At 36.8% G+C, this 15,303-nt stretch overlaps 1 protein-coding gene across 1 annotated transcript in view; it reads right to left on the bottom strand.

The window, feature by feature from the left end:
• The window catches only part of adamts7 (a disintegrin-like and metallopeptidase (reprolysin type) with thrombospondin type 1 motif, 7), a 310,295-nt gene extending 295,548 nt beyond the window's left edge, over positions 1 to 14,747 (bottom strand). Inside the window, exon 1 of the mRNA XM_061974905.2 lies at positions 14,441 to 14,747. Coding sequence (XP_061830889.2) covers positions 14,441 to 14,537 — 97 coding nt within the window. The 5' untranslated portion in view covers positions 14,538 to 14,747. The remainder of the gene's footprint in view (positions 1 to 14,440) is intronic.
• Between the last annotated feature and the right edge of the window lie 556 nt (positions 14,748 to 15,303).

Raw genomic sequence — 15,303 nt, 5'->3', positions numbered from 1 at the left:
TTTAAATATGCGGGCAAAGTTTTTGTTTTTTTCCCTGCAATCAAGCGCACATGAGAGTGGTGTGTGGCGGCAAACAGAAAGCATTTATTTTTTCTTAATCGATGCACACATGTTAAAAGTGCAATTTTAATGTTGCTGATCTGCATTTAATAGACAAAAAATGAATGTTATGGCAAGCAGAAAAATATTTGATTTCAACTAATTTGAGGCCATCAAGTGTGTTTTGTTCGATTACTCGAAAAAACTAATCAATAGATTTTTTAAATAATCGATAGCTGTCGCTCAAAATGCAGTCGTATTCAATAGAGATGTCCGATAATTACTTTTTTGCCGATATCCGATATTGTCCAACTCTTAATTACTGATTCCGATATCAACCGATACCGATATATGCAGTCGTGGAATTAACACATTATAATGCATCATTTTGTTGTGATGCCCTCCTGGATGCATTAAACAATGTAACAAGGTTTTCCAAAATAAATCAACTCAAGTTATGGAAAAAAGTGCCAACATGGCACTGCCATATTTATTATTGAAGTCACAAAGTGCATTATTTTTTTTTAACACTTGGAATTTGGGACATGCGCTCCCTGAGATAATCCTGATACCCACTACAACTATGGGAAATACTACACTTTGACTTTCACAAAGTGCATTATTATATATATTTTTTAAACATGCCTGAAAACAACAGCTACAAAAACAATGAAGGCACACAGCTTCAGTCCAGAGTATACTAGAGCAGTGTTTTTCAACCCTTTTTGAGCCAAGGCACATTTTCTGCGTTGAAAAAATCTGGAGGCACACCACCAGTAGAAATCACTAAAAAAAAAGGAAACTCAGTTGACAGTAAAAAGTCGTCGCAATTGTTGGATATGACTTTAAACCATAACCAAGCATGCATTACTATAGCTCTTGTCTCAAAGTAGGTGTACTGTCACCACCTGTCACATCACGCCGTATTAGTTTTTGGCTGTTTTCCTGTGTGTAGCGTTTTAGTTCTTGTCTTGCGCTCCTATTTTGGTGGCTTTTCCTCTTTTTTTTGGTATTTTCCTGTAGCAGTTTCATCCTTTGAGCGATATTTCCCGCATCTACTTTGTTTTAGCAATCAACAATATTTCAGTTGTTTTTATCCTTCTTTGTGGGGACATTGTTAACTGTCATGTCATGTTCGGATGTACATTGTGGACGCCGTCTTTGCTCCGCAGTAAGTCTTTGCTGTCATCCAGCATTCTGTTTTTGTTTACTTTGTAGCCAGTTCAGTTTTAGTTTCGTTCTGCATAGCCGTCCCTAAGCTTCAATGCCTTTTCTTAGGGGCACTCACCTTTTGTTTATTTTTGGTTTAAGCACACTGCCTCCCGCTGTTTCCGACATCTACAAAGCAATTAACTACCGGCTGCCACCTACTGATATGGAAGAGTATTACACGGTTACTCTGCTGAGCTCTAGACAGCACCGACACTCAACAACAACAACACATCATTTGCAGACTATAATTACTGGTTTGCAAAAAATATTTTTTACCCAAATAGGTGAATTTAGTGGTTGAAAAACACTGTACTAGAGTAATAAAGTAAACAATAACATAGTCCTCATTTAGTGCAAGACTGCCTGGCATACTGTATAACAGGAAATTATAAACTGGGCTCACATCCATCTACCGCTTGTATTCATCATGTATCTCCTTATGATTCTTGAAGAGGTGGGAGATCAAATTGCTCGTATTAAAAGGAAGACGTCTTGGTTCCTCCTCGCATAACCAACTTTTTGCAGTCATTGCAAATTGCCAGTTTTTTATCCGTCAGAGACACTTTAAAATAATCCCAAACCATAGACATGGTGTCGTTAGTCAATCACAGAGCGAGCTCGCTTGTTAGCCACGGCTACAGCACCGGCAACAACACACTCTTGTTGTTGTTATGCTCCGCTCACGACGGTTTGATGAGGTCATCAAGCGTCGCCAGTAAACTTCTCATGCTGCAGTCAACTCCTGTGTTGTGTGTGGGAGAAGGCGGAGGGGAGAGGCTGCTGACTAGGAGACGCAACTGCTCTGTACTGCTCCCTACTTACCGGATATATACCGCTCCGTACAGCGGCGTTTTAAAAAGTCATTAATTTTACTTTTTGAAACCGATAATTTATGATATTACATTTTATGTATTTATCGGCCGATAATATCGGCAGGCCGATATTATCGGACATCTCTAGTATTCAACCTTTATAGAGCCAAGGCACATAAATACATTCCATAAATCTCACGACACACCGTCTGTTACGTCGGAGGCAATGTGTAGGTAAAACGGCGATTTATTTTCCATATATCGGACGGGATAAAAACAAAAGAGGCACGTGCCGATTGCACGGGGAGCAAAGCTAAAGCTTAGCAGAAGGTAAACAAGCATAGGAATCAAAAGGGTAAACGACGTAACTTGTTGCATAGAAGCAAATAAGACAGCCGGACCTAGTATGGCGAAAAGCAGGAATACATAGCTCTCTGATTAGTGCCCGGCCGCAAGCGAGCATCTTGGACACTAATCAGAGGCAGGTGACACTAATCTGCACCCATGGCAACTAAAACACAAACCCAGAGGTGCACAAAACAGGAACTGAGGGAGACAAAAATTGAACAAACATGATCCGGGCAACGGATCCCGGCAACTATCCTGTAAAGCAGGGGTGCTCATTACATCGATCGCGAGCTACCGGTCGATCTCGGAGGGTGTGTCAGTCGATCACCAGCCAGGCATTAAAAAAATAGTCCTAAAAATGAGCGATCATAAATCTTCACTATGACGTCACTTTCGTCACTTGATTGACATTCACGGCACCCGAGGGTCTTCTGAAATGACGCTGGCTGCTGCCAGCTCATTAAAATTACCGACTGGAAGGCGAGAAACACTTTATTTCAACAGACTCTGGCGCCGTACCTGTCGTCAAAACTCCAAAGACCGACTGCATAGTTGCACAGTTGCGCTAACAAAATAAGAGTCTCAGAAAGCTGGCGTGCACAAGCTAGCAAGCTACGGAGTTTGCCGACAATGTATTTCTTGTAAAGTGTATACAAAGGAGTACGGAAGCTGGACAAATAAGATGCCAAAAACCAACCACTTTCATGTGGTATTGGACAGAAACGAGGACTTTTTTTCTCCTCCATTCGAAAATGCGGACATTATCAGCACCACTGTCTGATTCCTATCAATGCAAGTCATCAGAATCAGGTAATACACCAACTTATATTCTTGTCTTCATGAAAGAAAGGAATCTATATGTGTTAAACATGCTTGTATTATCTTTAACCACCTTTAACTTATTAACAATATTAACTTTATGTGTTAAACATGCTTGTATTATCTTTAAACACCTTTAACTTATTAACAATATTAACTTTATGTGTTAAACATGCTTGTATTATCTTTAAACACCTTTAACTTATTAACAATATTAACTATATTTGTTAAACATGCTTGCATTATCTTTAAACACCTTTAAGTTGTTAACAATATTAACTATATGTATTAAACATTCTTGTATTATCATTAAACACCTTTAATTTTTTTAACAATATTAACTATGTGTTAAACATGCTTGTATTATCATTAAACACCTTTAACTTGTTAACAATATTAACTATATTTATTAAACATACTTGTTTTATCATTAAACACCTTTAATTTTTTAACAATATTAACTGTATGTGTTAAACATGCTTGCATTATCATTAAACACCTTTAACTTGTTAACAAAAACATATATTTCATAAATAAGTAAATATAAATTATATATATGAATGAGGTAGATCCCCACGACTTGATCAATTGAAAAGTAGCTCGCCTGCAGAAAAAGTGTGAGCACCCCTGCTGTAAAGCGTCTTTGAGTACTCTGAAAAGCGCTATACGAAATGTATTATTATTATCATGACACCGCCATGCCAAATGATGCTATTCCAAAGGCAACAGGTGGATACACAGGTTAATTTGCACCTTTTGCCATCCAGTAGAAGAGCCTTGTCAAAGTCAAGGCCCTCCGCATCAATTCATGTCACAATATTCCATCTAATATACCAAAAATATTGTCTGACTAGAAGAAAATCTGAAAAGTACATGAATAAGAAGACATAATGAATCTTTTTGAGCATGATTTCTGTGGCCCTCCGCATTTTTCCATGTGACCCTCCACATTCTATGTGGCCCGTGAAAGCTTGGAAATAATGTACATCAATAAAGCACATAATCTTAACTTATTAATGTATTGGATCTTTCGATTTGACATAGAAAAATGTACTGAATGCAATCTTCCATCCATACATCCATCCGTTTTCTACCGCTTGTCCCTTTTGGGGTCGCGGGGGGTGCTGGAGCCTATCTCAGCTGCTGAATGCAATCTTCTAAACCAGGGGTCGGGAACCTTTTTGGCTGAAAAAGCCATGAAAGCCAAATATTGTAAAATGTATTTTTGTGAGAGCCATGTAATATTTTTTAACACTAAATGCATGCATTTTTAAGTAAGACCAACATTTTTTGGGTATAATAAGTCTCTTATTCTTTTTAATAACATTGCTATTCTGAAGCTAACCAATAATAAATAAAGTACTTCTTACCTCCTGTACCCCGAAGGATTAAAATGGATGAAAATGTTTTATATTTTGAACATTATTTTTAACACTATAATTTCCAACGGAATTATTAATTACTTATCGTGTTAACAAATGTCAGCTTAGATTTATCTGAGAGCCAGATACAGTCATCAAAAGAGCCGCATCTGGCTCGCGAGCCATAGGTTCCCTACCCCTGTTCTAAACTTTAATATTATCTGACCATGCAACAAGATATTCCCCCCAAAAAATCTAGACACAATAAATAGACACATTTATATGTTTGTCACCTTTGACTTATGATTTCGAAGGTAGTTGTTAATCTTTGAAAATATTAAAACGCATAAGCAATATTGTAGTTCTATCATGAGGTTATTATACATTTATATTGATATGTATTCACTATTACCAACGGCCTAAGGCAGTGGTGGGCAAACTACGGCCCACGGGCTACATCCGGCCTATTGGGCCCTTTAATCCGGCCAGCCAAATATTAAAACAGAATTGAGCAAGGATCTGTTTTGAGAATTGCCACAACAAAACTGATACTATACTTGGACGCACTGGCAAAAAAGGGTGATCAACAACACTGCTCCCATTAAAAGAGAATGTAAGTGTTAACCCTTTAATACAATTTTTATGTTTATTTGATGTTTGTTGTTGAAAATAGATGTAGTATGAAAACGAGTTTGACACCCCTGCAAGTATTCAATGCTGAGATTGTCAGATAAACAAAGATTAATTACATGTAAGGATGTGTCAATCGATGGGTCGATTCTCATGAAAAAGTAGGTGATTGCCAATTATGTGTCTCCATACACAGTGTGGAGATGCTCCCCTAAATTAATAATAAATCACCTCCATTACATCCGCCTTCCGCCCGAATGCAGCTGACATAGGCTCCAGCACCCAATACACTAGTCAATACTTCCTTTTTACTAAAGATTAATATATATATTTTATTTTTTTATTATTATTATTTATTTATTTTTATTTATTTTTTTCTAAATTTTGGCAATCAATTAAAAATCGTTACAAATAAGATTTGCAACTCATTCGAAAATCTTTTTTTTTTTTTGAAACACCCATACTTGCCAACCTTGAGACCTCCGATTTCAGGAGGGGGGGGTTTAAGAGGGGAGGAGTATATTTACAGCTACAATTCACCAAGTCAAGTATTTCATGTTATATATATATATATATATATATATATATATATATATATATATACACACACACAGTATATCGGAGGTGGGACCAAGTCATTGCTTTGCAAGTCACAAGTAAGTCTCAAGTCTTTGCCCTCAAGTCTCGAGTCAAGTCCCGAGTCACGACAGGCAAGTCCCGAGTCAAGTCCAAAGTCAAGACTGGAAAGTCTCAAGTCAAGTCCCAAGTCCTGCATTTTGAGTTTCGAGTCCTTTCAAATCCTTTTAACCACAGACTAATATATTTACACAGATTGTGTATGCTTTTAAAACGCTGTATTTATTTATTAAAACAAGTGCATTTGAAATTGCAGGAACAAAAATAGTGCTGACATTGCACTTCATGATAGCACTATTAACCAGTCATTTTAAACATTTAACTCATTCCTTTACAGAATAAACACATTTGAAAAAACAAGTGCAACTGTACTTATTTGCACAAAAGTGTTAACATTGTATTTCAATGGCATATTGCATTGTAACTAGTTCCACAGCAGTTTCTATCCTGTTCTTACCTTATCTCATTGATCTCATCTCATACTGTATGTGTGTTGATGTGTGCGTACACATGAAAAACATAACAAATACATGAACATAACAATGAACAGAGTTGAACTTTTTAGATGTCAGGGCCCTGTGCAATATGTACACATATTCTTAATATAGTATACATTTTAACTGACCTTTATTTGACTGTTTGTCTTTTTGTAGGTGGTTAAAATACGCGGTGCTGCTGACCGCTGTCTAACATTACGTTACTGTGTGTGATACATTGACTAACGTAACGTTATGTGTAGGTACTTCATGCAACCCTGCTTAAAAAAAATCACTTGACAAAAAGTACGGTATGAATTGGTTGCTGTGACGCGAGCAATTTGGCCGTCATCTTGAAGTGGTGATGAGGAGCCGGCGAGCAGCCGAAACAGACAGTTGACAGGTAGAAAACAAAGATGCCGGGCTGGTGTTCAGTGTTTTACTGCTCAAATGGGCGGACTGTTGAAAATAGGAATCGGGGGATTACTTTTCACAAGTAAGATTTAACATTAACGTACTATTGGTTGTATTTTATGAAAATAATATTACCACAGAGTTGAGAAGGAGCAAAGATCTTCAATATTTGTATGTGAAAATCACAAAGAAATCTTCTGAGGGAGGATGACGGCCCTACAGGGGTTTGGTTTACAAACTTTCAGCCCCACCTAAAACAAAATTCACCAGCTGCCACTGATTATGATGCATTCTCATTTTAGGCAAAATATAAGACAATACTTTAACAGTATAATTGTAACCAGGAATAAGTCTTCAAGTAACAATATTCTATTACTAACATTGTTGGGTGAAACAGAATTTGGATCTAGTGAAACAGATTGGTGGTTTTAGCTGATATAAAGACTTTCAGGTGTTTATATATGTTTAAGTTTAAGTATTTGGCAGACGCTTTTATCCAAAGCGACATACATAAAAAATACATATAAAACAATCAGTGTAAACATGATCATTTAAGGGAAGAATGTAATAGAAAATATCAATACAAAGTGTCAAGACAGAATAAACTCTCTGCTGCTGCAGCAACAGAGATACAGTCTACAGGTCCCTAAGATATATAGATATCTAATGTATTCATACATTGTTTATGTAGGATATACGCATGTATATATAACTTAATCATATTGTTTCTTCAACTTAAAAATAGCTGTCCCTTTGTTTCCCCTTCTCTGGGATTATATTCCCAGTTTTGATCTCGGACGTCTGGTCACTTATAGCATATAAGAATATTATATTACTGTTAAGCAAACTATGAATAATAAAACATGTGTCTTTTATCATAGCTACATGTTTGACAAAAAAGGGGGTGAAAATCAGTGGTATTCAGTGAGGTAAAATGAATTAAATGCGCTGACAGTTCATTGCTCCTGCCAAATGAATTGCACTGATCACCACTCCAAGATGGCGGCCCCGCGTCTCATCTGCGCCAGTAGGCAGTAGCGCTCCATGCTGCGTCTACTTATAAGATGTCTATGGTTATAACGTTAGCAGTGAGTTTATAGCCTCACTGATTTAACTACACAGCAAATAAAAGTCACGTTACTTAGCCAATAAACGTTATCTTACATTCAAAACTTACCCTTCTTTGTGCAACTTCAAATGTCGAACGAAGTTGGAAGTTGTTGCGTCTCCGTCTGTAATATTCGAAATGCGTGATTTGCACACGGCAATTCGTTTTTTGTTGACCAAGTCGTAGTTTTATACCCGAACGAAACCAACTTTGGCATAATTGTTTCTCACTGGCGCGTTGTTTGACAACTTGTTCGGTGGTTGTACTGCAATTTGATTGGATGAATGCTGTGTGATGAAAACAACGTAGATCTAATTTGATTGGCTGTTGTACTGAGAGCACACCAGCTGACAGGAACAACACGCTGATAGACACAGACGAAGAAAATGAAAGATACAGAGCGCTCCCAAATAACTTTTTGATTGTTGGGTTTTGGGGAAAGTAGCAAGTCATGTCAAATCAAAAGGCTCTAGTCCAAGTGAAGTCACAAGTCATTGATGTTAAAGTCTAAGTCGAGTTGCAAGTCTCTTCACATTTTGTCAAGTCGAGTCCAAGTCATGTGACTCGAGTCCACACCTCTGATATATACATACACACACACACACACACACACACACACACACACACACACACACACACACACACACACACACACACACACACACACACACACACGCACACGCACACACATATATATATACATCCTGAAAATATGCAAACAAAACTGTGTTTAGATAATTGATACTTCAAACTTGCATAAATAAATCTTAAGGAATATAACATAACTTGGCTTCTGAGAGCTTCAAAATGTAAGGAATAAAATGCTAAAAATGTTGATAAACATGCAATTATTTTAATAATTAAATATGGTCATTTTAAATGAATTATTATGATCATTTAAAATTAATTATTTCAAATATGTTTATTTTAATGTATATGGCTGGATGTAATAAGGAGTTAAAAAAAAATACAAATAAAAATACAATTAAATTTGATGTTTTTAGCTAAATATAGTAAAAAAAATAATTTTTAATTAATAAATATATTTATTTTTAGGTAAGATAAACATAATAATACAATTTATCTCTAGTCTGGATGATTTAGTTCTTGTCACCCTGTTGTCCTCCCGTCTCTTCCCAAAGGATGGCTCCATGAGCTGGGCAAACGTCTGGAGATACCCTACGTCAACAACACAGTCGGCGGCCCGTCGGTGCGCAGCTCGTACATCGCCGCCCTCTACTTCACCCTCAGCAGCCTGACCAGCGTCGGCTTTGGTAACGTGTGCGCCAACACGGACGCCGAGAAGATCTTCTCCATCTGCACCATGCTCATCGGCGGTATGCCGGACGCTCCGTATGGAATAACGTGATTGGGCAGGCACGCTGTTTATATCGTGGGAAAGCGGACGTGAAAAAGGGATGTCCTCACTCAGGTCCGCATGGAGCTGGAGGGGGCGTGGCCTCCAGCTCCGGCTGAAAATCGGGAGATTTTCGGGAGAATATTTGTCCCGGGAGAGGCGCTGAATTTCGGGAGTCTCCCGGAAAATTCGGGAGGGTTGGCAAGTATGGACACCCCTGACGAGCTCACTTCACTTCCTGCTTGTCGGTCCCGCGCTGCGCAGAGGATTGTGGGAGATGTAGTTGATTTACAAACCCGGCCAACACTAAAAACGCCAGAAAAAAAAACGACACGCCGATTTTTCGTTTGGTACCGTCACACGTCACGGCCCTATTGAGAAAGACTTTGAAACCCTAGTTGTAAATAAAACACAATTCTCAGAGTTGGATCATTTCCGTGTTGGGACTCACTGGTTCTAATGTGCCTTCTCTGAAAGAATGTGTTGAAACCGCACAAGACTTCCATTCATTGTCAACACAAAAGGTCAAAGGTGAGCATTGGCATCTGAAGTCAAATCCGGGCACGCTTCTTTCTGGGTTCTTGTTGATGTGCAAAAACACAATTATACACAGTTGGTGGCAAGTACAAAACTACAGACTTATTCTATTTTTAAGCTTTAAGGAGTGTTTTTCTTGGTTGATCCCCTGTAATAATGATTAATGGAACCATCTCCACTCAGATAATCTTAATGTTATCTCTCAGTTGCACATTTATTCACACACCAAAGGGCATCTCTTTTTGTTGTTCTCGGGTTTGCCTGCTTGCTTGCTTCCATAATTAGTATTTTCAGAATTTAAAAGGGAGAGGCGGGCGTGCAGGTATATGCTGCTAAACCGGAGAGGAGTAATCCCTTGATAGCGTTACAGTTTTGCACATAAAAACCCAAACTCCACAGTGAGGATTAGAAAAGTGGTTCTAAAACTTTTTTCCACCAAGTTCGCCCTCAGAAAACACATAGCTCTCCAAGTACCACCATAATGACAGACATTAAAATGCAGTAGCGTAGTAAGCTTAAGTATGTATTAAAAACAATGCAGAGGTTTCATTTAACAAGTATTTTCAATATTTTGGCCACTGTAACATTACACATAATTTGAACAGTAACACTGTGTTGTAATATTTAATTAAGTGATTCTTTGGTATGGCACCAGATCAGTGGTTCTCAAAGTGTGGTGTGCGGGCTCCATCTAGAGGCGCACAAAAGAATCACTTAATTGTGTGGTGTTCGGGTCTGTGGGACCCGTTTTCATTTTTTATTAAAAGAAAAATTATACAATTAATTAATTTTTCAAACTGAGACTCACTGACTTTGGCTCATTTTCTGTGAAGAACATATATCAGAATACATATTTAATGACCACACACCATACACCCCCCTACACATTTCTATTACATATAAGATGTCTGGGTCCACTGGACCCGGGGCTAATAGAAGTGTGGAAATGTATGTTTTGTGTACCTACCACACACACACACACACACACACACACACACACACACACACACACAGCAGTCCTACACAGGAGGAGGACAGAGTGTAAGTACACAGAACAACAGAGGGTCAAATGTGCGACAAAATGAGAGCAGACAGTGTTGACAAACAATGTTGCAAACTTGTGTGTGAACCGCAGGTGCAGAAACACAAAAGAAGAATCACTCTGGGATGCAGAAACTGGCAGATACATTTTCCGTGTCTGGGGTGTCTGGGTCTGTTTTTCAGCAGAAAAACAGACCCACAAACGCTGGCTGAGTAACAACATGAACATTACACAAGGGTTAAATAAATATTTCAATTTAGCCATTTTCATCCTTAAAATGCTTAATTTAGGATATAAACATTGTAGAACAGTGATTCTCAAACTGCGGTATGTGTACCACTAGTGGTACGCGGGCTCCATCCAGTGGTATGCCAAAAAAATCACCTAATTAAATATTCAAACAGTGTTACTGTTCAAATTGCGTGTCATGTTAAAGTGGCCAAAAATATGAAATATACTTGTTAAATAAAACCTCTGTATTCTTTGTAATGAATACTTAGGCCTACTACGCTACTGTGTTTTAATGTCGGTCATTATGGTGGCCCTCGGAGAGCCAAGTGTTTTCTGTGGTGGCGCTTGGTGAAAAAAGTTTGAGAACCATTAGACCAGGGGTGTCAAACTCATTTTAGATGTGGGGGTCACATGGAGAAAAATCTACTCCCAAGGAAGCCAAACTGGAAAAATCACAACACGATAACTTAAAAATAAAGACAAATTTAGATTGTTTTCTTTGTTTAAAAATAGAACAAGCACAAACGTACAAATCACAATTTTGTTTTTTTTTGTTTTTTTACACTTACATGTTGCATTTGATCATTCATTTGTTGTTATTTATATTTTTCTGTATAAATTATGTGATAATGTTCATCAGACATTGGTGTTAATTTTAATTAATTTTCAATCTATCAAGATAAAAAAAATTATATCAAAATCACATTCCAGGATGTTATTTATGTAGTTTGCTCATTTTCATAGGCTCCATCTAGTGGTACGCCAAAGAATCACTTGAATAAAGTACAGTGTTTTATTTTCTTGATTCAAACAGTGTTTTTTTTGTGTGTTTTTGATTGATTGAAGCATTTATTAGCAGATTGTGAGAGAAGTGAATACATCATATAAATCGGTACAGTTTACAGCAGGGGTGTCAAACTAATTTTAAAACGGGGTCCACATGGAGAAAAATCTACTACCAAGTGGGCCGGACTGGTAAAATCACGACGCGATAACTTAAAAATAAAGACTACTTCAGATTATTTTCTTTGTTAGCTCAAGCACATTCTGAAAATGTACAAATCATAATGTTGTTGTTGCTGTTTTTTTACACTTACATGTTGCGGTTAATAGTATTCTATCTTTATTTGTCATTATTTATATTTTCTGAATTAATTATGTGAAAATGTTCATCAGTCAACTCATTAGTGTTAATTTTCAATTTATCAAGATAAAAAAATATATCAAATTACAGGATGATATTTATGTAGTTTGATCATTTTCCTAACATCATGTGTTTTATCTTGTACATATGTAGCATCATCTACAAAGAATTGCTATTGCGACATCCAGTGGACACATTCAGAACAGTACCCGGAGGGAAACCATGATAAAAAGTCATAATTATGAGATACAAAAAAAACAAGTTATATTTATGAGACAAAAAGTCAAAATCATGAAATAGGAAAGTCGAGATTATAAAATATATACATTGAACATTTTAGATAAAAAATAATAATTATGACATTTAAAAGTGCTATAAATAAGAAGGGGGATCAAAATTATGGGATAAAAAGACAAAATAATGTGATAGGAAAGTCCAAATTATGAAGTAAAAAAGTCACAATAATGAGATCAAAAATCTAAATTATGAGATGAAACAAAATTATGAAAGACATTTTTAGATAAGACACCATTTTGAGATGAAAAAGCCCTTATGAGAGAAAAAGTCAAAATTCCGAGTCAATAAAGTCATAATTATGAGATAAAAAGTTTCAATTAAGACATAAGAGGTCGAAATTATGATAAAAAAAGTCCCAATTATGAGATACAAAAAATGCAGTTCTATTTATGAGATAAAAAGTCAAAATCATGAAATAAGAAAGTCGAGATTATAAAATATATGAATTGAAAATTTGAGATAAAAAGTCATAATTATGAGATACAAAAAATGCAGTTCTATTTATGAGATAAAAAGTCAAAATCATGAAATAAGAAAGTCAAGATTATAACATTTTTACATTGAAAATTTTAGATAAAAAGTCATAATTATGAAATTAAAAAGTGCTATAAATAAGAGGGAACGGGTGTCGAAATTATGGGATAAAAAGACAAAATAATGTGATAGGAAAATCCAAATTATGAAATAAAAAAGTCATGAGATCAAAAATCTAAATTATCAGATAAATCAAAATTATGAAAGACATTTTTAGAAAAAAGTCACAATTTTGAGATGGAAAAAGCCCTTATGAGAGAAAAAGTCAAAATTCTGAGTCAATAAAGTCACAATTATGAGATAAAAAGTTTCAATTATGACATAAGAAGTCGAAATGATGATAAAAAGTCCTAATTATGAGATACAAAAAATGCAGTTCTATTTATGAGACAAAAAGTCAAAATCATGAAATAAGAAAGTCGAGATTATAACATTTTTACATTGAAAATTTTAGATAAAAAGTCATAATTATGAAATTAAAAAGTGCTATAAATAAGAGGGGTGGGGGGTCGAAATTATGGGATAAAAAGACAAAATAATGCGATAGGAAAATCCAAATTATGAAATGAAAAAAAGTCATAATCATGAGATCAAAATTTGAAAGTATGAGATAAAACAAAATTATATACGTAGTATCATCTACAAAGATACAAATAATTGCCATTGCGACATCTAGTGAACACATTTAGAACAGCACCCGGAGAGAACCCATAATAAAAAGTCATAATGACATACCAAAACAAGGTTCTATTAATGAGATAAAAAGTCAAAGTCATGAAATAAGAAAGTCAAGATTATAAAATGTTTACATTAAAAATTTGAGATAAAAAGTCATAATTATGAAATTAAAAAGTGCGATAAATAAGAGGGGGGGTCGAAATTATGGGATAAAAAGACAAAATAATGCGATAGGAAAGTCCAAATTCTGAAATAAAAAAAGAGTCATAATCATGAGATCAAAAATCGAAAGTGTGAGATAAATCAAAATTACATATGTAGCATCATCTACAAAGATACAAAGAATTGCTAGTGCGACATCTAGTGGACACATTTAGAACAGCAGTTTCTTTCATTCAAAAATTTCAGGTTCATTTTAATACTTAGCAAACTCATCCCGCAGGGCGGATTAAAACCTTTTCGCCGGCCTGACCCGGCCCTCAGGCCATACATTTGACACCCCTGCATTAGAACAGTGCATCTTTCAGTGGGAGGTCAGTGGTAGCCTTGGGCTCTTTTGTTTTTGCTCAAGGGAACTTCAAAAAATGGTGCAGGGACTCAAACGTTAAACGCAGGGTGGAGTATTAGGTCAAATTGTTCAAACCCAGCTGGCAATTTCCTTTCAACAATGGAAATACGCCATGCTTTGTGCACAAAGAAGCTCATGCACACTTAAGTACACACGTCCAAGTGCACTTTGCAAAGAAGGAATATCACTCCACTGACCTGGCTGTCGTGGCGATCCCAGCGCTCTGCAGTTTTGCAGCGCGGCCACGAGAAGCCCCGCGAGGAAGAAGAAGTGGAGGTGAAGCCCACAGTCCATGTCTGCAGCACGCAGGACTTGAGGAACATGGAGGACTCACTTGTGTGACTTGACACTTCAGATCATCCGCGCCGAGGCTGCGGCGAGAGAACACGCGTCGTGGACGACGACGAACGTTTCATGCCTTCGCATGCCTTTGTGCTCCCAGTTGTCCATCCGCGCCGACAACTGGTGACAAGCCTGGAAAGTTTGCAAAGTTTGGCAGAAGAACCACCCCCACGGAAGGGTGGACCTAAGACAATAGGCGTTTTAAGGGGACTCGGAAGAAATGTGAGATCCGGTTGGAAGATGCAGGAGAGAAATGTGCAGTTCATGAACGAGTCGTTTTTCCCCCCCCTCACTGACTTGAGACTGGGTTGTACTTTTAAGTGTCTGTTAACTCTACTTCACTTACTCACAAAACATGTTTGGTTTAGTTTAGTTTAGTTTAGTTTAGGGAAGACCGTTTCCCGCTACAAAAATGTCATAACTATGAGACATAAAGCTATAATTGTGGGATAAAAAGTTTGAATTATGACCATACTTGCCAACCTTGAGACCTCCGATTTCGGGAGGTGGGGGGTGGGGGGCGTGGTAGGGGGGTGGGGCGGGGCGTGGTTGGGGGCGTGGTTAAGAGGTTGAGGAGTATATTGACAGCTAGAATTCACCAAGTCAAGTATTTAATACATACATATATATATACATACATACATACATACATACATACATATATATATATATATATATATATATATATATATATATATATATATATATATATATATAT

The sequence above is a fragment of the Nerophis lumbriciformis genome, linkage group LG15 (genome assembly GCF_033978685.3).
Source record: "Nerophis lumbriciformis linkage group LG15, RoL_Nlum_v2.1, whole genome shotgun sequence".
In the NCBI taxonomy this organism is placed as follows: Eukaryota; Metazoa; Chordata; class Actinopteri; order Syngnathiformes; family Syngnathidae; genus Nerophis; species Nerophis lumbriciformis.
This window is presented reverse-complemented; position numbering and strand designations above follow the sequence as displayed.